The sequence below is a fragment of the Dioscorea cayenensis genome, chromosome 19 (assembly GCF_009730915.1).
Source record: "Dioscorea cayenensis subsp. rotundata cultivar TDr96_F1 chromosome 19, TDr96_F1_v2_PseudoChromosome.rev07_lg8_w22 25.fasta, whole genome shotgun sequence".
Taxonomy (NCBI): Eukaryota; Viridiplantae; Streptophyta; class Magnoliopsida; order Dioscoreales; family Dioscoreaceae; genus Dioscorea; species Dioscorea cayenensis.
In genome coordinates, this window is record NC_052489.1 from 20019896 (window position 1) to 20042608 (window position 22713).

At 35.4% G+C, this 22713-nt stretch overlaps 2 protein-coding genes and 1 non-coding gene across 3 annotated transcripts; 2 read left to right on the top strand and 1 right to left on the bottom strand.

Annotated features, from left to right (window-relative positions):
* Window positions 1-603: 603 nt before the first annotated feature.
* LOC120249752 (protein NTM1-like 9) lies at window positions 604-6796 on the top strand. The gene is made up of 5 exons (XM_039258385.1): window positions 604-830; window positions 909-1183; window positions 4685-4987; window positions 5207-5440; window positions 5904-6796. Exons 1-5 carry the CDS (start codon window positions 659-661, stop codon window positions 6621-6623), a joined length of 1704 nt encoding a protein of 567 aa, XP_039114319.1. The 5' UTR covers window positions 604-658; the 3' UTR covers window positions 6624-6796.
* A 602-nt stretch (window positions 6797-7398) lies between these two features.
* TRNAM-CAU lies at window positions 7399-7484 on the bottom strand. Its single transcript is given in 2 exon segments — window positions 7399-7434; window positions 7447-7484. It is a non-coding gene; the product is annotated as a tRNA-Met (tRNA).
* A 7350-nt stretch (window positions 7485-14834) lies between these two features.
* Window positions 14835-17789, top strand: LOC120250559 (IAA-amino acid hydrolase ILR1-like 5). Its single transcript, XM_039259385.1, has 5 exons — window positions 14835-15207; window positions 15285-15410; window positions 15934-16248; window positions 17075-17203; window positions 17313-17789. The coding sequence occupies exons 1-5, from the start codon at window positions 14869-14871 to the stop codon at window positions 17712-17714; spliced, it is 1311 nt and encodes a 436-aa protein (XP_039115319.1). The 5' UTR covers window positions 14835-14868; the 3' UTR covers window positions 17715-17789.
* The last annotated feature ends 4924 nt before the right edge of the window (window positions 17790-22713 follow it).

A 22713-nucleotide genomic window follows, 5' to 3' on the forward strand; every position in this document is an offset into this window, starting at 1 on the left:
TTATTCTGGGTTCGTTGGAGCTCATGTGGTATGTGTTGTATCGGCACATAGATCTCTTTAATCCGCGCATTCAAATAGAAGGATTACCATGATAAATCTAACATCACATGTCATTAAATTTTTCGATTGGAATCTTTTTAGTATTGATGCGTCTAATTAAAGTTGAATAATAAAAATGATATAAATTGGAGTTCGATCTGCATGATGAAAGATGACCAGACTCCCTCTATTCTTTTTTATCAGTCATGATTAACTGATCTTATATACCAAGATAATAAATTTTATAAGGAAGTAATTAACATTTCAAAATTACACCTAATTTATATTTTTATATTTTTCATATTTAATTTGAAGAAGGGAATTGAATAAACTGTTAAAGGTAATTTTGAAAAAAAATAATAAATACTTGTTGATGTTAGAAAATGAAAGATAAAAAAACATCAACTTGTGATGGATAAAAAACGAACCGAGGGAGTAATACTCAAGATATTTATTTATTATTTATTATATTTATTAATGAAATTATAAAAACTAAATATTTAATTGTTTAGGGGTTTATGTGTTAAAACCCCAGCAGCCATTATTTCCCCCACTTCCCAAGAACCGAGGCCAGAGAGAGAGAGAGAGAGAGAGAGAGAGGAAAAGGAGAAGCTCGAGAATGGTGTCGATCCCTTGGGAACGTCTTCCGTTAGGGTATAGATTCCGGCCCACGGATGAAGAGCTTATCAATCACTACCTCAAGCGGAAGATCAATGGAAGCATCAACTCTGACTCGGACGTCGTCATCCCCGAAATCGATGTCTGCAAGTGCGAGCCCTGGGATCTCCCTGGTGAGTCTTTCATTTTTTGGTTTTGATTCTCGTTTCTTGCTAATTCTGTGTTTGATTTGGGATTTTGGGGGGTTGTAGATCGGTCACTGATACGATCGGATGATGCTGAGTGGTTCTTTTTCTCGCCCAAGGATAGGAAGTATCCGAGTGGCAATCGAGCCAATAGGGCTACCATTGCTGGGTACTGGAAGGCCACTGGTAAAGATCGGATCATCCGATCCCGGAACCGCAGTTTAATCGGGACCAAGAAAACCCTGGTTTTCTATGAGGGACGAGCTCCCAAGGGTGTCCGCACTCACTGGATCATGCACGAGTACCGCACTACCGAGCCTGAGTTCGAGACCGGTGATCAGGTTCTATGCTTTTATTCATTCATCACAAATTTGGTTTTTTATCCCTTACTTGCAAGAATTTATTCAGAAAGGAGACATTTTGGTTTTTATCTTTAGCGCTTTGAACTATGTTCAATGCTCTATTGTGAGTGGATTTTAATTATTATCTAGTGCATTTGATGAATTTGAATAGATGAGCACTAATTTTTAAAAGCCGACGTTTTTTATTTTTTGAGCATATGCGTTGGTCTTATATACGAGTTCTGCTACGGTGTACCTTATCTTTCTTTGCATGGCTGCTTTTTGAGGTGTTTCATGATATCTCTAATGTTTTTGGTTTGACTGGTGTTTCTTTATAATCTGGTTTATTAGATGATTTTGTGTGTAATGGTTGTAATGTTTTAGAGGATGAAGATGTCAGTTAAGCTTCAGTTCAGTTTAGATTAATATTATTGGGTCACATGAACTGTGGAAATATTGCTGCCGCCTAGATTTTACCTCATCCGAAGTAAAATGCCGTGGTTCAGAGTTTTAGTTTTTGTTTCTTGTTATTGTCGTGTATTGTCTTGTCTTTTTTATCCTTTATATTTTTACTTTTTTAATATGTTTTAAGGAAAACTTTTTGTGCCTGCTGGCAGAGCTCAAGTCAGGGACATCTTCTTTCTGAGAGGGGTGTCTCTCCCTGTTTAGGACCAGTGGTTTGCTCATAAATGATTTCATTGCTTGTGATTTTTGGTTTTCTAATTCTAGTTACTGTAACTTGCAGGATTTTTTTTTTTCTCAATACATTTGGGCTTGGTCATTTGTAAGAGATATTCATGTGAATGGTTGAGGTGTGAAATTTTGTTTTTTTATTAATTCCTATGATGCAACTTCTGCCTTTCTTTTGCAAGGTGTTTTTTTGTTTCAATATTTTTCTGAGCATGTCAACAGGACTTGCTTGTCAACTGGTTTTTTCTGATCGTAAGGAAGTCTTTGCCATATCTGACCTATCACCTATCTTAATTCAGACTTGAATTTCTCTTCTTTCTTGGTTTCAACCAAAAAATATGCAATTAACCAATCTATCGTCATGATAATGGAAACAAGCCCTTTTGATTTAACGCTCATTCCTTTACTCCATTATATATTGACATCAGGAGTTTTACAATTCTGCTGAAAATTTTTTTAAGAGATGAGATGCTGCGTGCATGTTAGATTTATCAGGGTGTTCGAGGATCTGCATGCTTTACAAGGACTATAATGATGCTCTTTCAAGTCATCTAACATCTGCATGATGTATAAGTTTTTTAAACTTGGAAAAATGACCATATTCTTATAAGTAATTTTTGATGTGTTTCTATTGTGTTTGTAATACATAAGAGATGGTGGCCATGTTCTGTATTTCAAGTCAAGGCCTCAATGACACTATATCTTATCTTGAATTGATCAAATCCTAATTTTATTAGTTTGTAGTTGCGCAACAATGTCTAGTTGTTAGGTTGATATGAAGGACAAGGTTCAAGGGATTCTTTTAGAAACTCATATAAACTACTGGTTATTTGCAAACATCATCATGGCTTTTGAGACCATTGGTGGTAGCAGCATTGATTTATGAACAAAAAAGTAGTGATTTTCCTAAGTTAAGGCTTGACTCTTACTTTCTATGGGTTTCATGGTTTTCTTCTCTGCGTGACATGTGAAAATTGGGGTATTGATTGGAGTCACTTATGTCAGACTGCTTAGTTTGATTTATGTTGCGTTACTTCGTCAAACCATGAGTGATGCCCTCATGATGAATGCAAGTGCTTGTTAATTATGCTAATACTTGCTCTCATTATTTGAAGAACCCTAACAATTTTCAAGTTGAAAACAATGCACCATGGTAGGGATACAAGTGTTGGGTATCCAAGAGGATCCCATGTTTATGTGGAAACTAGACTTATGTTGTTTTTAGGGTATAAAAACATTGTGGTAAAAATAAAAAAAAAGGACAATATTGTAGGTAGATATGAAACGGACCTACTTACGAGGGATTTAAATATTGAATTTAAAGTAAGGGAAAATGAAATTTTTTTAATCAATGATAATTCAGAAAAAGAAATCACTAGGGATTAAAAAAATTAGAAAGAAATGAGAAAGGATAATGACTTTAGAAGTTATATATATATTTATATATATATATATATATAATATGAATGGAGTCTAAGAGGATAAGTATAGGATAAGATATATTAAAAAAAAAAAAAGGAAAAAAAGGCCTTGTTGGTTTAACATTGGTTCAAACTTAAATGACACATATTTGATGCTATTGAATGTGCTATTGGGCAGAACTTTTATGTGAGATTTTTATCTCTAATCATTATTTTTTAAAAGAATTTTTAAAATTGTTTTTTTTAACAAGTAATTTTAATTAATAGCAATTCTTAATAGATAAGTTTGTTTTTAGGTTTTGACTTGGAGAAGAGCTTTTATACTTTGGTATAAATTACTAATTAGTACATGAAGCTTTTTGTTTTTTACTCTTAATAAATTTTAGGAATTCGAAGGATGAACATAAGAATAAAAAAAAAATATATATTTTTTAAAGATTCAATAATAGTGCATGAAGCTTTTTGTTTTTCCTCTAAATAGATTATAAGAATACAAATGATGAATTGAAGAATAAAAGATAATCTTTTTTTAAAAGATTCTCATCCAAACTTATATGGTTAATTTAAACAATGATGATATAGAGTGTTTAATTTTTTTTTTTTTTAAAGGAAATAATAAAACATTTTTATGTCAATTTATGCTCAAAAGTTTGTAAATTTTGGTTCGGAAGAAGGGATGTTTGGATATAAAATTTATTTTGCGAGAAAAATAATATAGTGGACTCGGTGTTTTGGTTGTTACGGAACCAAGACATGGCTCATTCTTAGCCATGGTTTATAAATTTTGTTATTTATTTATTATATAATATAAGGATATGTTGGTAATTACATTAAAAGATTGTTGTCCTTTATCTTAGAAATCATTAAATTGAGGGCAATCTGGTCTCCGTTTTGTTATAACTACCACGAAACCGAGTTCGTGGGATCATTTCTCATTTTGCGAGGGATTGTTGGTGGCATTTAAGGTAAATAACTCGAATGAATAAGGTTTAGTTTATGGAGAGAATTTTGATTTTTACCTTTTAGAAGCTAAATTTTTAACTTTGAAGTTCATGCTAATTTCAGCTCTAAACTAAAGAAAAAAAGAAAAAAAAGCTAAATCTCTTTTTAAAATTACTAGCCAAACATTTCTTTTAAGACTAGGAAGAGCTTTCAATGATTAGAAATTTGTTCTTTAGCTCCTCAGATGCAATTTTGAACTAGCCCTAAATGTTACGGATATCGGCTGATATTCTATGAACTCAATTTATCTTCAGATCTTTTTTTCCTTATCCAATGGAAAGGAATACATAAATGCTTGGACAAACCATAACTAAGATTCTGTTACACATGGTATTTAACCATTTAATAATCAATTTTTGACTTTGTGCTAATCCTCAGTATTTTTCAGGGTGGTTTTGTACTTTACCGCTTGTTCGACAAATCTGATGAAAGGAATTCAAGCCCCTCTGAAATAGAGGGCAGCGGTCAATCTGCCTTGCCAGCTTCATCTTCTCCTGGTAATACATTGAATGAAACAGAGGAATTTAGTACTCCGCCCGACCAAGAAATTCCATCAAATTTGTTGGATGATCAGCAGCATTTGGCATATAGATCCGGTTGCTCAGCCTCCCTTAAACAAGGAGAAAGTGTCTGCACTAGTAATGCTGCTTCAAAATTAGTTGATCATGAGACAAATGTGGCTGGAGAATCGGTAAAATTCACTGATGCATACTTAAGCTCCCAGAGAATGCAATATATTCATATTCTTTTGCTTCATGTGTGACTACCACATATTGAAATTTCATGGGATTTAACTTTCTGTGTTCTGTTTTATATGGTTGAACCTGCTTGATTTCAATTGTCCTGGCTATATTATGCTGCCATCTTCTCATACTATTCAATCTAAAGGTTGCTTTGTGTGTAATTTCAGGAGGACCAAGTGGTGGAGAACTTGTTGAAGTATTTCAATCCAGATAATGAGCAACCATACCTTGATGGCTTTACTGCGATTATTTCACCAATGCAGACTTGTAAAGACTCCCCGATCCTGAGTGAAATGAATCAGGAATTGTGTAAGGAGCTATTTCCAAATGATATTGCTGAACAGGAGTCTAATGAATTCAGAGGAACGATACTTAATGGCCAGGAAGGGCAGTCTTCTCAGGTAAAGTTTTCTTCCAAGCCACAGATGGAAATTAGTTTCTGTTGTTCATTCTGATTAAAACAGTTTTCTTAGTGCAGAATTGGTTCTATAATTTTGTTTAGATTTGTTTAACCTCCACTGAACTGGTCTGTTGACATCTAGAATTGCCTTATAAGGCTTATGACTGAATGACTTGCTTGTGGACCTAAATATTTCCAATCATAACCAGTCAATTTTTAGCATTCCCAATTGGTTCCACATTAGAACTTGTAAAGTATAATTTAATTCAAATCAACATCTTTAAAGGGAAAAACCATAATCTCCAATGATAAATATGGAGGTGGGAATATCAAAGGTATGATGCTTTATTTACTATCCATCATACTTAATTTTTAGAAGTTGGCAGTTTATTTTGTCTGGCAAGGTAATAAATTTACGTTAACAGTTGAGTCATAAACTAATTTTCTTTTATTTTTCGATACAGAGACGAGGAGAAGCAGACTTAGAACGCTTTCACAGACAATTTCTTACTCCAAAGGATACTTTGCCAGAGGCTCCTGCATTTGCTGCCATGCCTCTGCCCGATGTTGTCGAAAATGAAGATTCTTTCTTCAATTTCTATGAAATGGAACAAGAATATCCATCTTTGGCTTTCTTAGGTGTTAGTGGCACTGCAGATGATCACTTGGAAATTGAGAACACAATGATGGTTACAACCCAACAGAGCCAACCAGGGATACCAGCTGAACAATCATCCAATTACGACTATCTCATTGATAACAAGGTAGGTCTTGGGAGCATTGCAAGCACTGGTATCAGGATCAATCCCCGACCCCCAATGCCAGAGTCTTCGTACTCGACAGCACAGCAGGGTACAACATCAAGGCGGCTCCGCCTGGAAACTACTCTGACAAGAAGGAACTCCGGTAATCAAAGCACTGGTATGAGGATCAATCCCCGGCCAACAATGCCAGAGTCTTTGTACTCGCAGCAGGGTTCAACATCAGGAAGGCTCCGCCTGCAAACTACTCCAACAAGAAGTAACCCCAGTGTGAGACCATATCAAAGAGGGGGATCGATATCTAGTGCTGGATCGTCTGTTAGCGTAACCCATGCAAATTTGAAATGGTTGATGTTCATTGTTCTTCTTATGAGCGGATTTGTGTTCTACTGGTACCTAAGCTCGGTGTTCTTTGTTTACTGATGTAGTTTTAGAATTACATGTTCATGTTGTAGTTTTAGTTTTCTTGTGTTAATATTACTGTAAATAGGCAATTTTCATGGCCGTATGCTTATTATTCTTCGCCATTTTGTAATTTTGACTTTGTTGGACAGGTTGTGATTTGAAGGAAGAGTTTCCTGCAATTATTATTGTTATTATTATTATTATTATTATTATTATTATTATTATTATTATTATTATTATTATTTGTTTGTTTGTTTATTTGTGTGAGTGCTGTGCTGACATTGAAACTCTGTGCTTGCATTGGTTGAGTTAAAATTTGAAGTTATTATAAGATTTATTTATAATTTGTTTAGTTAAATGAGCTTATATCATGTGTTGTTGATAGCTTGTTGTGAATTGGAGAAACATGGTTTTAGTTACTGTTGAATGGGTTGTTGTGAATTGGAGAAACATGGTTTTAGTTACCGTTGAAGGGAGCTTATCAATATGGTACACATCACTCATTTTAGTAACAAGTAGGCTTTCGCTAAGCTGGTAAATGTATTTTTATTTACTTATTATTTGAATAATTGTTTCAAAATTTGAAATTATCCATTCTAAGTTAGTAACTGCTTTTATTTTTACTTATTGTCATTTTGGTTTTTAACTTGCGTTACAATTTTAGTAAAAAAGAAAAAAGAAAATTTGTGTTACATTTTTTTTATTTTTAATTAAAATCTCATTTATAATACATATAATTAGAAACACAATGGTTTGTAATATAAAATTTAATTTAAAGGAGAAATAAAAAACTTGGGGTGAGAGAGGCTCGAACTCTCGACCTCAGGATCGCTCTTCAAGCTATGAGACCTACGCGCTAGCCAACTGCGCCACCACCCCTTTGACATTAATTAAGAATATATTTTTCTTTATTGTTAATGGAGAAAATGACTTACAAATCATTGACTATTTTTTTTTTAAAAAATGAAAATAGATCCATGTTTATTGGTTAAATACCTCTGCAATCTCTACCGAGGTCTTATCAGTATTTTTAATTTCTATAATACCAATTTATTTTTATTTTTTTTTTAAATATCTCTACTTGTTATTATCGTTTTCATGTTATTCTTATTTGTTTATTCTTTGTTGAGCAGGATGCGATGTGTGTGGGAGTGAGGGCTCAATGACCAAGCATTATCACTCCCATCATGCGCAGCGTGAGGGTTCGATCCTAGAGCTATCGGGAACAACAACACTGTCTGACAAGCGACTGAAAGCCCAGTCGGATCCCAAAAACCATTAGTATAGTCTATCTTTTATTATTATCTTCTTGTTCTTTTTTTCATTTAAGTATTTTTTTTTTATTTTTCTTTTCTTATTTTTAATATTTATTGTAGTTACGTATTTCCTTTCATTTTTCTTGCTTATGCTTTTCTTCTCCATCATTATGTTTTTAACCTAAAAGTATTTATTCTTCTCCTTCTATCTAAGCATTTAGATATCCTGAAAAACAATGAATCTAAGTATAAAAAAATAGAAATAAGAAGTGTGAAGAAGTTGTCAGAAACTTAAGCAAATAAAAATGAAAGTAAAGTGAGTTATGAGATAACATAAGTAAGAAAATTTAGCAATCAGATGAGAAAAATAAAATGGGGAAAAAATAAACAAAACAAAACAATAGCGTAAGAAATTTGAATGAAAATCTGAACATAGATGTCTGCACTTTGCTATCGAAGTAGTGTGGCGCAAAATTAAAAGTCCAGTTTTAGCGGAGCACCTTAGAAAGACGAATCGGGGCTTACGAACACGATTATGACAACTTTTAAAACAAACTCGAGTTCGAAATAAGCCAGATACAACAAACGTAATTAATCACGTCTGCGAGTACAATAGCTTCTGAGATCCGACACCAACACGGAGAAAAAGACTCGGCCACGATCTTGGGCTCAACACCGACTACTTTCCCTATACTCGCCTCAGAGCAATCTAGTAGGATCATATTCATGCATAGCTGTGCACACGTTCAGGTTGGTCGATAGTGGCTCAATAATTTCAAAAAATTAAATATAGCGTATATAAAGTATATCAAGATCAATTTCTTAAATAATTTTCTAACTTTCCCAAATACTAGAATTTTGGCAAAGTACAACTTTAAAGAGCTTTTAAAACATAAATTTATCATAAATCATCATCAGTCTAAATTTTTCCAGGAAATACTGATTTTTGAGAGGCTGCCCTCGTAGAGTGGCAGTGGGCTTGACCCTCATCCACGATATAAAATAACGGGTAAAGTAAAATCCATCTCGAATCGCTGCGGCCTAAAAACACTCCCGAGGTTTACACGTAGCGTCCTATGTAGGTTGAGGCGCATGGTCTTTATAACCATCTGTATGCGTTGATGATTGAGGATCCGTGTGATGCAGTGACCGGGTTTCTCCGTGAGAATCCGTCGATGGCACGGTCGTACTCTTAGCGGGAGTAAATAGGGTTGTGTCTTTCGTGCTCATCCGGACTGGTGTGGAATACACACAGTACGATAAGCTCGATCTAAAGTTAAAGTAGTCACTACTCCAAATCCGATAGTGACAGTGAATTCTTTCGATTTCCACTCGAAATCATTCTAAACGTGTCAAATCAGGGACGCGTTCTTCCACGGTCTGACGAATCCACGAGTTAGTTTGACGACATGGCATTTAAGCCCTATACTCGCATGTTTGACATATCATCTCAAAGGTACAGTCTGGCGGCGTCACCGATTTAAAAGTCGTGCGAAAATAATATAATTAGCATGCCACATGATATTTTCCACGAGTTGAAACAGCATATAATCATACTGAGGCGGATGCTTAATCAGTCGTTGTCACGACACAACTTAACAACAAATAAATGTAAGTATCAACTTCAAAAATTATACATAATTAAACATAATAAAATGAAAATAATTTAAAACAAATTATTTCCAAAATAATAAGCTATTAAATAATTATTTCAAAATAAGTAGCAATTAACTTGATTATCAAAATAATAAATAGCGCCGCGAAACTCGCTGTTGGACTTTCGTGGGTTTTCTTGCTGGGCTTGAGAGCTCTCCTCGAGCTGACAAACCTGACACTCTGACTTTGTAGAATGGAGAAAATAAAATAAATAAATACTTAGAAAACTAAAAGACATAGACTGAATCCAAGAAGAAATCTACAAAAGCAAATGTGACTCTCTAATTAGAGGCACTTTCTCTGGTGGTTTGAGCCAACTGGCTGCGTAATCAAAGCAGTCTCGAGTTACCACCCAGCCCAAATCAGAACTCGATTTGGGTTAAAGAGCGCTCCTGAGCAACTTTCAGACTTGACACCTGGGTTTCACTGAATCAGAGATTCGGTGTTATTATGTAAATCTCTTGAACTTCGAGCTTGAGTTTCGATTGAACCAGCCTGTGCACGCCTCCTTGAATTGGTACTGCAGTCGTTAGCCCAAATCGCAGGCCGAGGCACAAATCGTCTGTCAACCAAAACGCAACTCTGAGATTCGACCTAACTCAATGACACATTGGGTCCAGATCAGTAATAATTCTCCATGGCCGTGCTGCAAACCAATCTTACTCTCATTCAAACCCAGTGAGACCCAACCTACTTCAACTTGGCTAGCGAAACCCAACTCGATCCCAATTAAATAAACTTGACTAATTCAAATCAAACACACTTCGCCAGTTTGATCGGTAACTCAACTAAATCAATTAAACTCAGATTAACTCAATTCCAACCATCATCGTCATCGTAATAATCATCGTCACCTCTTAATCGTCATCATCAATAAATACGTGAAACAAACACTAATAGGTTGCCGATGCGTTCTGATGAAGCATTCATCACTCAGATTTCAGAGCAAAAGTCAACTCAAATACAAAGATTTTCCACGCAAATCAGTCTTATAACAGGTATAACGCTCCGTCTCTCTATCAAGCCGCTGCAATCCATATCGTGCTTATTGAGATCAAGCGAGCACGCTTTCATTCGAACACCCACGCACACAGCCCTCAAATAAACCATTTAAAATCGCTTGCAAAGCAGGGTCGCCATCACCGCGAAACTCCCTCGACGTGATCTCGAGCCTCTCTATTTCATTTCCTCTCACTCGTCTTTTCTTCTTTTCTCTTTTGCGATTAGGAAGCCGCTTGATGAGAGATGTAGAAAAATCTTATCCGAAATATCATCAAAACCTTATCAAAACCTACTTATCTCGTAACATTTCTATTGAAATTACTTGATCCTAAAAATTCTTCTCGAAAAGGTCCTGAAAAGTCACCAATGGTCTTATTGTGATAACACCTTGAATATAATTTCTTACAGGTATTTAAAGGTTGAGGATATTACACTATAGAAATTAAATATGAAAAGTAGGCTCAAATGTATAATAATTTAATTTTAAATATAATAATTAGGATACTTTAATTTGATGATCAAGTAAATGAAGAAGCAATAAATAATTTGGTACAACGACTGAACGCTTGGAGAAAATACTAGTTAATTATGCGTAAGCACTAAACAATTAGGTGTAACAGCTAAACAAGTTAAGAGGTACTAAACAACTAAGGTCTAGTTTAGATTGGCTTACAGAAAAGTGTTTTTTTTTTAGTTTGGTAGAGGATTTTTAGAAAGTGTTTTTTTGGAGTAAGTTAAAGTACTTCTCTGTATTTTATGTTTGAATAAGTTAATGCATAAGTACTTTTATAACTTTAAAACAACTTCTCACAAGTGCTTTTCTCAAAAGCACCATATGACTAGCTTCCGAAAAAAGTACTTTTTAAATTTTTTATCAGCTTCTATTTTTGTAGAAAAACCAATTCAAACAACTTTTTTAGAACCCAGAAGTGCTTAACTTATAAAAAAAACACTTCTTGGTTTTTTAAAAGCTAATCCAAACAAGCCCTAAATGTAACCACAAGACACTTAGAGAAAAATCACTATGAACTAATGCCTTGATTTACAGACCAAGCATGTGACAATCACCCTAATATCTCGAAGTAGACGCCACGTTGTCCACCTAACTCTAAAACATCTCAAAGGTTTAATTTGCTATACATAGACAGATAATAAACATGTTAAAAACATAATGACATAAAAGATGTAACTAATATAACTTATACAATTACAAACCCATGTTTCAAACTCTATCAGATCTCTCCTAATACATGATTGAACATGAAATAAAATTGGACTTAAAAAAGCAAAATAGGTCTAAAGCAGTCTGAAGATGGATGGTAATTAATCTATTTTTAGCCATATCAACAAGTTAATTGAGAGTCAGTTGGGTGGTTAGCCAACTCATCAAGTTAGTTAAAAAATTCTTAGCCTTGTGTATGTAAATAGAAACCTTATATTAAGTTCATTTGTACAATTTTATTCTCAAATTCAATACAACGAAAACTTTTTTTTCCTTACTCTTTCATTCTCTCAGCTCAGATTAGAGGATTTTAATTCCTAAACACAGGTCATTCTCCTTAAGCTTGATCTACAAGAAGTAGAAGCTATGCTCCACATACTATCTTTAGTTTTGGGGAGAATTTCAGTAAATCTTTGTCAAGGCACAATTAAAAAAAAAACAAATATTTATAGAGTAATTAAAAAAAAAAAAGGATTAAAACATTGTTAAAATTGGGGAAGGATATCATGATGAACTCTTTCCTTAGTCCATTTGTGGTCCTATTCACTTGTCACTACTATTATGTAACATATGAGTCAAAATCATCCAGCTAGATGCCTTGAATCACAAAACTACTAATTTTCCACATGTTTTATTTTCCAATTGGATCACTAATTTCCTCATCATTTATTTTCTAATTATTCTTTTCCATTTGTTTTTTTGTTAAATAACAAAAAAAAAGTCTTTTCACACCAACGCCACACAAATAGACTCACATCAATGCGGATATATATATATATATATATATATAGGGGGTAATTGTTATTTAGGGACATCTTTAAATTCAAAATCTAAAGATGTCCCAACCACAGCGGTTAAATCATCATCTATTGACTGCAACCTCAAAATAGGAGCTCATCGTCATCGTCTCTATGGCCACTAAATCCAACCTCAAAATCAAGCTCATCAACGGCAACATAAAAATCAATCCCTCCCAAAGAACAATCACAAACCGCACTGAAGTTGGCCTCAGGGCACTCATCGATCAAGTGGTGGCTGTGGAAATGAATTTGGTTACTATGCTGTACTAGGAGGGGGTGAGTATTAATTGAAGGGTTGGTGAGCATGGGATAGCACGGGAGCTCGTCGCAAGGGGGCGCTTGAGGAAGGGGTTGGTCTTGTAGTGTGGGGCGTCCTTGGAGGTGGTGGCTTGGTAATGCGCCATGAGTTTGGAGAGATGCTTGCTTGTCAGTGTGAGGTAAGATTGGGGAATGCTTATTGTGTGAAAACAAAAAAAATAGATTATGAAAATTGAAAAAAGATCACAACTATTGGAAAAGGATTCAATTGCTGTTATAGGAACATCCCTAGAGTTGATAATCAGGGATGCTCCTAGATAAGATAATATATAGCCATATATATAAAATGTAGTTCTAGATTTCACATGGAAATGGTGTTGTCATACATAACAATACATGTTTTATTTAGATATAATACTTTAATTGGTCCCTCTACTTTTCTCTCTCTTTCCATTTGGTCCCTCTAATAAAAAATGCGCCCCACTAATCCCTCTACTCTTGGAAATGACCCAATTTAATCTTTCTACCCTTAATCTCTTCCCATCTAGTCCCTCTACTTTTGAAAAATACAGCCAATAATTGGCTTATTTTAGAGTAAAACGGATTAAATAGAACCATTTTCAAGAGTAGAGGGATTACTTGGGAGCATTTTTGAGTAGAGGGACCAAAATGAAAGAGAGAGAAAAGTAGAGGGACCAATTTAGGTATTATACCTTTTATTTACTAGGCATCTTCTAAAACTGATGGATTGCACCCTACCTACCATGTAAATTAATATTTTTACATATATTAATCTAGGTAGTCAAAATTGGGTTAGACCGGACTCGGGCACTAGGCCGGTCCGGTTCAGTCTACAAAACCGGTTAAAGAAAAAACTGGCATTGGACCAGATGAACCAGACCAGTTCACCCAGTTTCAACAGTCCATTAAAAAACCCCCAATTCCTGAGAGACGGTGCTGATTTGCTTTTCCGGGAGATGTTTTTGTTAGGTTTTAGCCACCAACATTGGCAATAAAATTGTGGTGTGGGGGGGGGGGTGAAGGCGTTTGTGGTGGAGAGGTTTGGGAAGTACCTTAAGACCCTTGACTCCGCCATCCACGTACCTTCTTGTTCCGTTGGTTGACCGGATCATGTATATCCACTCTCTAAAGGAAGAGGCCATCCCGAAACCAATCTGCGATCACTAAAGACAATGTCAGCATCGACATCCACATCGATGGAGTCCTCTATGTGAAGGTCTTATGCTTCCGTGTTTTGATTCATCTTCTTTAGTGTTTTTGTTGTCATTTATTTTGTCCATCAGTGTAGTGGTTTTCTTGAATTTAATATATTTTATTTATATTTTTATTTATTAAATCCGGTTCGACTAAATTCTATTACGGTCGGACCTCTTGACCCTTGAACCTTGATCTTCTCCGATTTTTACTACTCAGATATTAATATGTATATATTATATATATAGCCAATATATATATATATATATAAAAGTTTTAGAAATATAATTTATATTTTGAAACAATAAATATTATATAAAATCCCAATTTGAAAGAGATATGGAAGGCAGGAATCAAGGCCACGTGGTTTATGATTTGGAGTAGTTTTAGAAAATATTTTTATTTATTTAAAATTAATAATAAATATTCCTCAATATTAACATTTTAAATTTAATTATTAAATATACTTATTCCAATACTAAAATAAAATAGAATAGGTGGGATATATACCTGTGAATGTAGATGTATCTTAAAATGAATTAAAGGAGTGCACATGTAAAATCAATATATATATAAATTTTAAAAACCAGTCACCTAGGAATATTTATATCCTTCAATTCAACAGTTTTAGATCATTAAATCCAATAAACTGTAAAAATAATAATAATAATAATAATAATTGAGATGCACAATATTTTTATCCCAACTAATTATTGGATCATGATAATAACAATAATATAATAAATCACAGCTATTGTCATAATTCTGACTTTTACAAGGCTATAAATGCAAAAACATAAAAATATAGCGTTTTGAATTTTTTAAGGAACGATAAGCTTCTTGTTTTTTCACTAATGGAGTTTTCACTTCTTCTCCTTCTCCTTCTCTTCTCTCCTTCGCTCCCATCCCAATCCCTCTATGGCCACGCCTTCTCCTCGGATGACGCCGCCGAGCTTCTCCGAATCGCCGGAGATGAAGCTCCGTGGCTCCTCTCAATTCGCCGCCGCATTCACCAGCACCCTGAGCTCCGATTCGAGGAACATCACACCAACGCCCTAATCCGCTCCAACCTTGATCTCCTCTCCATCCCTTACTCCTATCCTTTCGCTAAAACCGGCCTCATCGCCGACATCGGCTCTGGCTCTCCCCCAATCGTCGCCCTCCGCGCCGACATGGACGCACTCCCCCTCCAGGTCCCAAAAACCCCTTTTTCATGCTTCTGCGCTGCTTTGATTTCTCTTTGACAGTATGCTATCATTGTCTGGTTTAGGAGCTGGTGGAGTGGGAGCATAAAAGCAAGATCGATGGCGTGATGCACGGCTGCGGGCACGATGCGCATGTTGCTATGCTTCTCGGCGCTGCTAAGTTGCTCCACCAGCGAAGGCACAAGCTCAAGGTACTCGCTTTTGGTATCTGATTTCTTGGTTTTTGCTATTGTGCCAAGTGAAATTGGATTGTTAGCATGTGAGTTGGTCTTTCAGGATGAAATGAGATGATGCTTTGGGATCCTGATATCGAGATTGATATAAATTTCTTGCAATTGATTTCGGTTCTTTGATTAGTTTAGCGGAGAATGTTGCTTCAAGAGAACGGTTGCATTTCTCATATCTTGTTCAAGTTGCTGAAAACTTAGTCTTTTCTAATTCCTTATTACATGCTTTGGTATTTCTTTATTGGAATTTGGAATAGTAACTGTGTTGAATGTGATGTAGTAAATTTGATCTACTGTTGATTCTCCTATGATATGAAACTTGTCTTTTTTCTAATCCTGTTGTTAATAAACATTTATTGTTCAATTTAGTTATTAGGTTCTATTTATGTTTTCCAATGCAATTTGCACATTGAACACAAGGCATTTTGTGCTTTAGCTGGTGGGACGTTCAATTTGCTGATTGTCTTCTGTATTTTCTATGTCAAAGGGAACTGTGAGACTGATTTTCCAACCTGCAGAGGAAAGAGGTGCAGGCGCATATCATATGGTCAAGGATGGTGCTCTTGATGGTGTGGAGGCAATTTTTGGCATGCATGTAGACTATGAAAAACCAACTGGAACCATAGCTTCCCTTGCCGGAGCTGCACAAGCCGCAGTTTGCTTCTTTGAAGCAAAAATTGAAGGAAAAGGTGGGCACGCTGCAATGCCTCACTTGAATGTCGACCCGGTAGTTGCTGCTTCATTAGCCGTTTTGGCTCTGCAGCACCTCGTCTCTAGGGAAGCCGATCCTCTCTTTAGCCAAGTATGTTACTAGCTTTATTAATATATGATTATGCTGTTGCTTCATCTATTTCTCCCCTGGTGAAAGACATAATTATAAGCTAAAAAATGAGACTTTTAGAATAGTAAACAATCTTATTCTCTTCGGCAAATGTACAGCTTGACAGGTGAGGCATGCTTCCAAAACTGTGTTATTAGGAAGATAGTTTTATTCCCACAATAGAACCACAATAGTTAGGTTGGTTGGATTTATTGGAGTCATGCATGGATGCTTGAACTCTGAAGTATAGAAACTCCTGGGGAAAATTCTGTCAAACATTGAAACTATCCTCTTATTTTCTGTTAGATGCGAAAGCTGAAAGGTTGCATAGTCTTGTGGACGCTGAAAGCTAGAATGTTTTCATGTTCTGTTCTATACAGTTACGTGCTGAGGATTATAAGTTTGATGTTGATTTATTCATGTCCTTCATGTCTCTGCTGTGGTCCGGGGTTTGTCGTGTTGCGTATGAAGTAATATTCCACATGTTAATTGCATTTATGTACTACAGCCATATGCCAGAATCACCAAAATCTAGCTCTCAGAATAAGCATCAGGACTCTTAAGTGATGAGCATGTGCCACATGTTACAAAACTCATATCGATGTAAGAGTGCAGCTGTGAAGATGAGCAGGTGCCACATGTTATAAAAATCATATCGATCAGTTATCCATACTTCCATGTTTTAAAACTTTTCTAGCCACCTCTATGCAATTTCTGAGTGGAATTTAATGTTATTGTGCATGCATGTGAAGTACTCATTTTATGGATCACACTTACAAACTGTATGTTCTAATGTTGCTTTTGAAAGGTATTATCCATTACTTATGTTAAGACTGGCGAGGCATTGAATGTTGTATCGCCTTATGTTGAATTTGGGGGAACTTTGCGGAGTCTTTCCACTGAAGGCTTGCATAATCTTCAGAAACGAGTGGAAGAGGTACGTCTACTTGTTCCTATTCAAAGTCTATACCGAAATATAAACCAAATCCCAATTCTTAACTATTGTTTTTCACACACACATTGATTTTTCTGCTTTTTTTTTTTAGGTGATACGAACTCAGGCTGCTGTTCATAGATGTGATGCATTTGTTAGCATGAAAGAATATGAATTTCCATTGTATCCAGCTGTTGTAAATGATGAGAGCTTGCACCAGCATGTACAAAATGTTGGAGGACTCATGCTTGGTGCTGATAAGGTGCAGACGAAGAAGAAAATTATGGCTGGTGAAGACTTTGCATTTTATCAGCAATTGATCCCAGGTATAATCTTTGGCATTGGTATAAGGAACGAGAAGGTTAACGCAATACATTCTGCTCATTCACCTTTTTTCTTCATCGATGAGGATGTTCTTCCAATTGGAGCTGCATTGCATGCTGCCATTGCCGAATCGTACCTTGAGTTAAGGAATAGTTCAGACAGTGGTATGTTTTTACCTCTGAATACATGAAATTGTTGCATTTGCTTAGATCTTGTCAAGGATTCATCTCACAATATCTTCTTAATAACATGCCATGTTCTATCATTTTGTTTTATTTTATTTTAATAAGAAAGTGATCATCAGAAAACAACCGAATGAGAAATCATCTGGCATGTTCTCTTCGATCATGTTTTTGTTTATTAACTTTTTGTTAATAATTTTCTAAAAACGTGCATAAAGATACATTAAAGATTTTTTTTTTAAAAAAAATACATTAGAGAGCACAAGTATGCAGGAGATGGAATCACTAGTGAAGGAAAAAAGGTTACTGATGATGAGAATATAAGTTGAAAAAGAAAAACACATAATGCAAAAACTAAAGTGAGACAAATGATTCATTGTCCGGGAAATATTTATTTGTGGTTGGCATGTAAAAAATTAATGTAATATTGCATGTTTAGCTCATGGGTTATTTGTTTATTTTAACTGAAAAAGACTATAAGGCCTTTGGTCAAATTGCAAATAACCATAAAATGGTGTTTGGTTCATGTGTGAGATGCTTTTACACAATCAAATTTCAGGGTACTAAAATCACTTGGTTCAAGTGGTTAGCGGCACCAAAATAAATTGTCTCGTGTGACGTGTGGAGTGGTGAGGGTTTGAATTTTTATTGGAGAAATTAACTCACTGGTAATATCGTAATCAATTCATGCGTCATAGAGATAGCGTCATAGAGATAGAGATAGACGCTTGTCCCCATTTAAAAAAAAAAAATTCAGAGAATTTAATTCTCAGGAATCTGCTTTTTAAAAACTCTAGAATATTATTTTTTGTTCGGATATAATTCAGTTTAAAAATTGCTCTTAAAATTTCAGTAGCAGCACTTTCTTTACTTATCTAAACACATTATCCGCAGTCAGAATTTTTCCTTGGAAAATCACCCAATTCTTCGGCCTCCACAACATATACACACAAGTAATATTGTTGTCCTCCTAATATTTGCCAATAAAATTTTCCCATTAGCTCTCCTCAAGAATCAACTGATTTCTCTTGACAAAGTAAAAGGCCATCTATTTATGGCCATAACCTCAACACTACCAAACATCATGGGAAAACACTTGCAGTTACAAAACAAATGATCAATATTTTCACTGGCACTATTGCATAGCTCACAATTATTGGAGCTGACCACTTTCTATGCATATAATTTATTTCTTGTCAGTAATATGTTGTTTAATGCCAACCAGAAAACAAACGAATGTTTTGGGGCATTTCAGTGAGATCACATTAGTTTAGCTCAACAAATTCCCTGTTCAGGCTGTGTCAAACTTTTACAAACGCTTTCTACACCAAACTCTCTCTCTCTCTCTCTCTCTCTTTTCCCCAACCTCCATAAAATGCAATTTGTTGCATTTTCATTAAAATCAAAATTTTGTTTCAAAAAACCCCCAAACTAGTACTTCATCAAAATCCCAAGTAGCTGGCAAAACCCATTTGCCATCCTTCTAAGAATCTCTAACATAAGCATTTTTAGATATAGTTAGGGCTGTTAAAAAAAACCGGTTAAACCGTAAACCGGACCGGACCGGACCGGTTTTTTTTGAACCGCTGGTCCGGTTCCAACCGGTTTCATTATTAACCGGTCCGGTCCGGTTCCAGTTTTTGGAATCGCGGTCCAAACTGGAACGGACCGGTTTGCCCTGTTTAGTTATTTTTACCTTAAACTCTCTCTCTCTCTCTCTATATATATATATATATATGTAAATTTTCTATTGCTAATGAAGCTGATCGTTTGTTTTTAACTCTATATATTAAATGGCCACTCTATTAATTTAATTTTAATTCATAAAAACCGAGACCGAACCGGATTGGACCAAATTGGTCCAAAACGGTCCAAACCGGACCGGACAGGTCCAAAACGGTTTGAACCGGTCCGGGTTTCTCTGTTATTTGGTCCGGTCCGGTTCCAATAATAAAGAAACCGTTTAAACGGTCCGGTCCGATTTTGGACCGTGCACAGCCCTAGATATAGTAGAGCCTCTTAAATTAATCTATTGAAACAAATTCTTAAGGTATTGTCTAGAGCACCACGGATTGTACCAAAAAGAGAACTTCTTCCCATCACCTAGTTTGTATTAAAAAATTTTTCAACATCACTCCTAATCTTTAATAAATTCCTCCAACTCCAGCTACTATCAACTATCTTGGTGATGCCCTAAAAACTCAATTTTAACTTATTTTTTATTACCCAAATGGGTCATAGGATAGGATTTTCTTGCACAAGATCCCAAATGTGTTTAGTTTGCATTGCCTGGTTCCCTAATGTGCAAAGGTCTAATGCCCAAATTAACCACCACTCATCTTGTTTTTACGCACATTAGACCATTTAATTAAATCACCCCTATTGCAATTCGTAGATCCATGCCATAAGAAAGACCTACAAATCTTCTTCACTTCATGCACTACAGACATAGGGAGTATAAACATTAAACACCAATATAATTGCATGCTAGAATTGATCAATTGCAGCCTACCAATTCTAAGGCACTATCTTTTGCTGAAAAATATTCCTTGTAAGATTCTTTAGGTTCTTTGATTCCCCACTCTAAACATTAAGGTTATAAAAATCTAGTAGTTTAGTTGCAGAAGGAATGAAAAGGGTGAGGTCTTAGACAAAATTTTTAAATAAAAAGATGCAGTTAATTAGTTGGATTGAAGTAGCGAGAAAAGTAAGGTTTTATATATAAAAATTCCAAATAGTCAGATGTAAAAAATTAAATATTAAGGTTTTAGGGATAGAAAAAAAAAATCTGAACAGTGTGATGCAAAGGTAATGGGCTAGTTTAGTTTTTTCACTTTAACTATGTAGTGCATAAGAGCTATCATGTTTGTATATTATTCTCCAACTATTTAGTAATTTATAACTATCTACCTATTTTTTCCACCATCATGTTTATGTTTTTTTCCCCCAAACCGCTTAATGTTTAGCACTTATTTGTTTATAATTTTTTCCAATAACTTTGGGGTTGTTTGGTTCTCAGAACAGGGGATGGGTGATAGGCTCCAACTTGGTGAAGAAGAAGAATACATAGATGATGACCTAATCTTCAAGGCGTAGGATCTAGGTTGAAGGATAACTAGCTGTGAACAACTGGGGATGGATGCGACCCGTACATTGGGGAAAGACGATCCGAAGCTTCAAGAACTCCGACCTGCTGTTCGAACAATCGCAGAACTACAAATCAGAAACTAATTTACACAAAACTCCCGGAAACGTAGAGCACGAATTAGGAGAAAGTCAAAATTTTTCTCTCGCGAATTCGGGAGAACTCACATGAATAATGGTAGTAAGACAACTCTTATTTCGGGAATAATAATCAAAGTTTAATGCTCCAAAGGAGAAGGTATAATGCTATTTATGGCCGAATTAAACTTGGGATACAAGAAAACTATCTTATTAAAATTGGCTAGGGAATCAATCTAAAAACCATGGATCTTGAAAATTTGATCACACCTCGCCTCCCACTCCAAGTAAACTTCGGGATTTTCTTTGCCGTTGAATGGTAGTATGCTCATCTTAATCTTCGCCATACTATCAGGGTCTTCTCTATCTCGGCAATCGCAGCGGAGGCCTTTATCTCCATAGTCATTGTCACTGCGTGGAAATTGCCGTTGTCCATAACCAACATGACCGAGATCATGATGATCATGACGATCATCAAGCCCACCTCAGGTTGGAACATGCTCGGTGAGGGCCTGGTTAAGAGTCTCATGTAGGGTATCTTGCATGATCTTCTGCATATTCTCCTGTACTGACATATTCGATACTCGTAGCTCACGCTGAAAGTGACTAACAAATGCATCATATTCTGCCTGTGTGATGGGTGCATCTGTAGCGTAGCTTGAACCAACAGGTCATCGTCATGACAACTAGCTTTTGAACCTACCATGTTAGTGGATATTTGAAGAAAAATAAGTATACATGTGGATTCACACAAATCTCACTTCTTGCTTACCAAAGCTCTTATACTTTTTCATCGGATCATGGTTGTGCCAGGTGGTAGGTCTCCATATGTGATTAAGTGATTGAACAAAGCTTTGATTTTTAATGGAGTTTGGTTGGCTAAAACAAGAAGGGTATAGTATTGAAATCTAGTAGGTGCATAACAAGTAACAATTTGATGAAAAATAGTATCTAGATTGCTAGAAATTTCAATATGATTTTTTTTTTATTTTTGTAATACCCTTTCTTGACCTTTCTTTCTTTCTTTTGGTTTTTTGTTTTTTGTTTTTTTTTGTTTTATATGACCAGCAACTGGAGGAAAATGAACAGATTATAAACTCGAAATACAATAGTAAAATAACAGTATTAATGCAAGGGCTAGGTAATTTTTTTTTTTTAGGTTTGTGGACTATGGGACTGAAAAAAAAAATATGAAACAACTGGGATTGAATAAAGAGGCTAATGTAGGAATAACGGATCCTACCACGTCAACGGAGGCTCTGGTACCAAATGATAAGCCCTAACTTGGTGAAGAAGAAGGAGACCTAGATGATGGCCTGATCTTCACAGTGTAGGATCTAGGTTGAAGGATAACTAGTTGCTAATAACCGAGGATGGATGCGACTCTTAGTTGAGGAGAGACGATCCGAAGCTTCAAGAACTTTGACCCGCTGTCCGAACAATCGCAAAACCACAAACTGGAAACTAAACCACACAAAACGCCTGAAAGCGTAGAGTACAAATTAAGAGAAAGCTGAAACTTTCCTCTCGTGAATCCGGGAGAACTCATAAGAACAATGGTAGTATGACAACTCGTATTTTGTGAATAATAATCAAAGTTCAATGCTCCAAGGGAGAAGGTACAAGGCTATTTATAGCCGACTTAAACTTGGGATATAAGAAAACTATTTTATTAAAATTTGCAAGGGAATCAATCTACAAATAATAAATTAAAATTTGTTAGAAAAATAATATAAAAATAGAAAAATAAAATTGGCTAGAAAAACAATCTAAATATAGGAATAG

Coding starts and splice junctions, on each gene's coding strand:
- LOC120249752 (XM_039258385.1), top strand. CDS start 659: ATGGTGTCGATCCCTTGGGAACGTCTTCCGTTAGGGTATAGATTCCGG. Junction 831..908: donor CGAGCCCTGGGATCTCCCTG/GTGAGTCTTTCA, acceptor GGGGGGTTGTAG/ATCGGTCACTGATACGATCG. Junction 1,184..4,684: donor AGTTCGAGACCGGTGATCAG/GTTCTATGCTTT, acceptor AGTATTTTTCAG/GGTGGTTTTGTACTTTACCG.
- LOC120250559 (XM_039259385.1), top strand. CDS start 14,869: ATGGAGTTTTCACTTCTTCTCCTTCTCCTTCTCTTCTCTCCTTCGCTC. Junction 15,208..15,284: donor TGGACGCACTCCCCCTCCAG/GTCCCAAAAACC, acceptor TGTCTGGTTTAG/GAGCTGGTGGAGTGGGAGCA. Junction 16,249..17,074: donor CCGATCCTCTCTTTAGCCAA/GTATGTTACTAG, acceptor TGCTTTTGAAAG/GTATTATCCATTACTTATGT.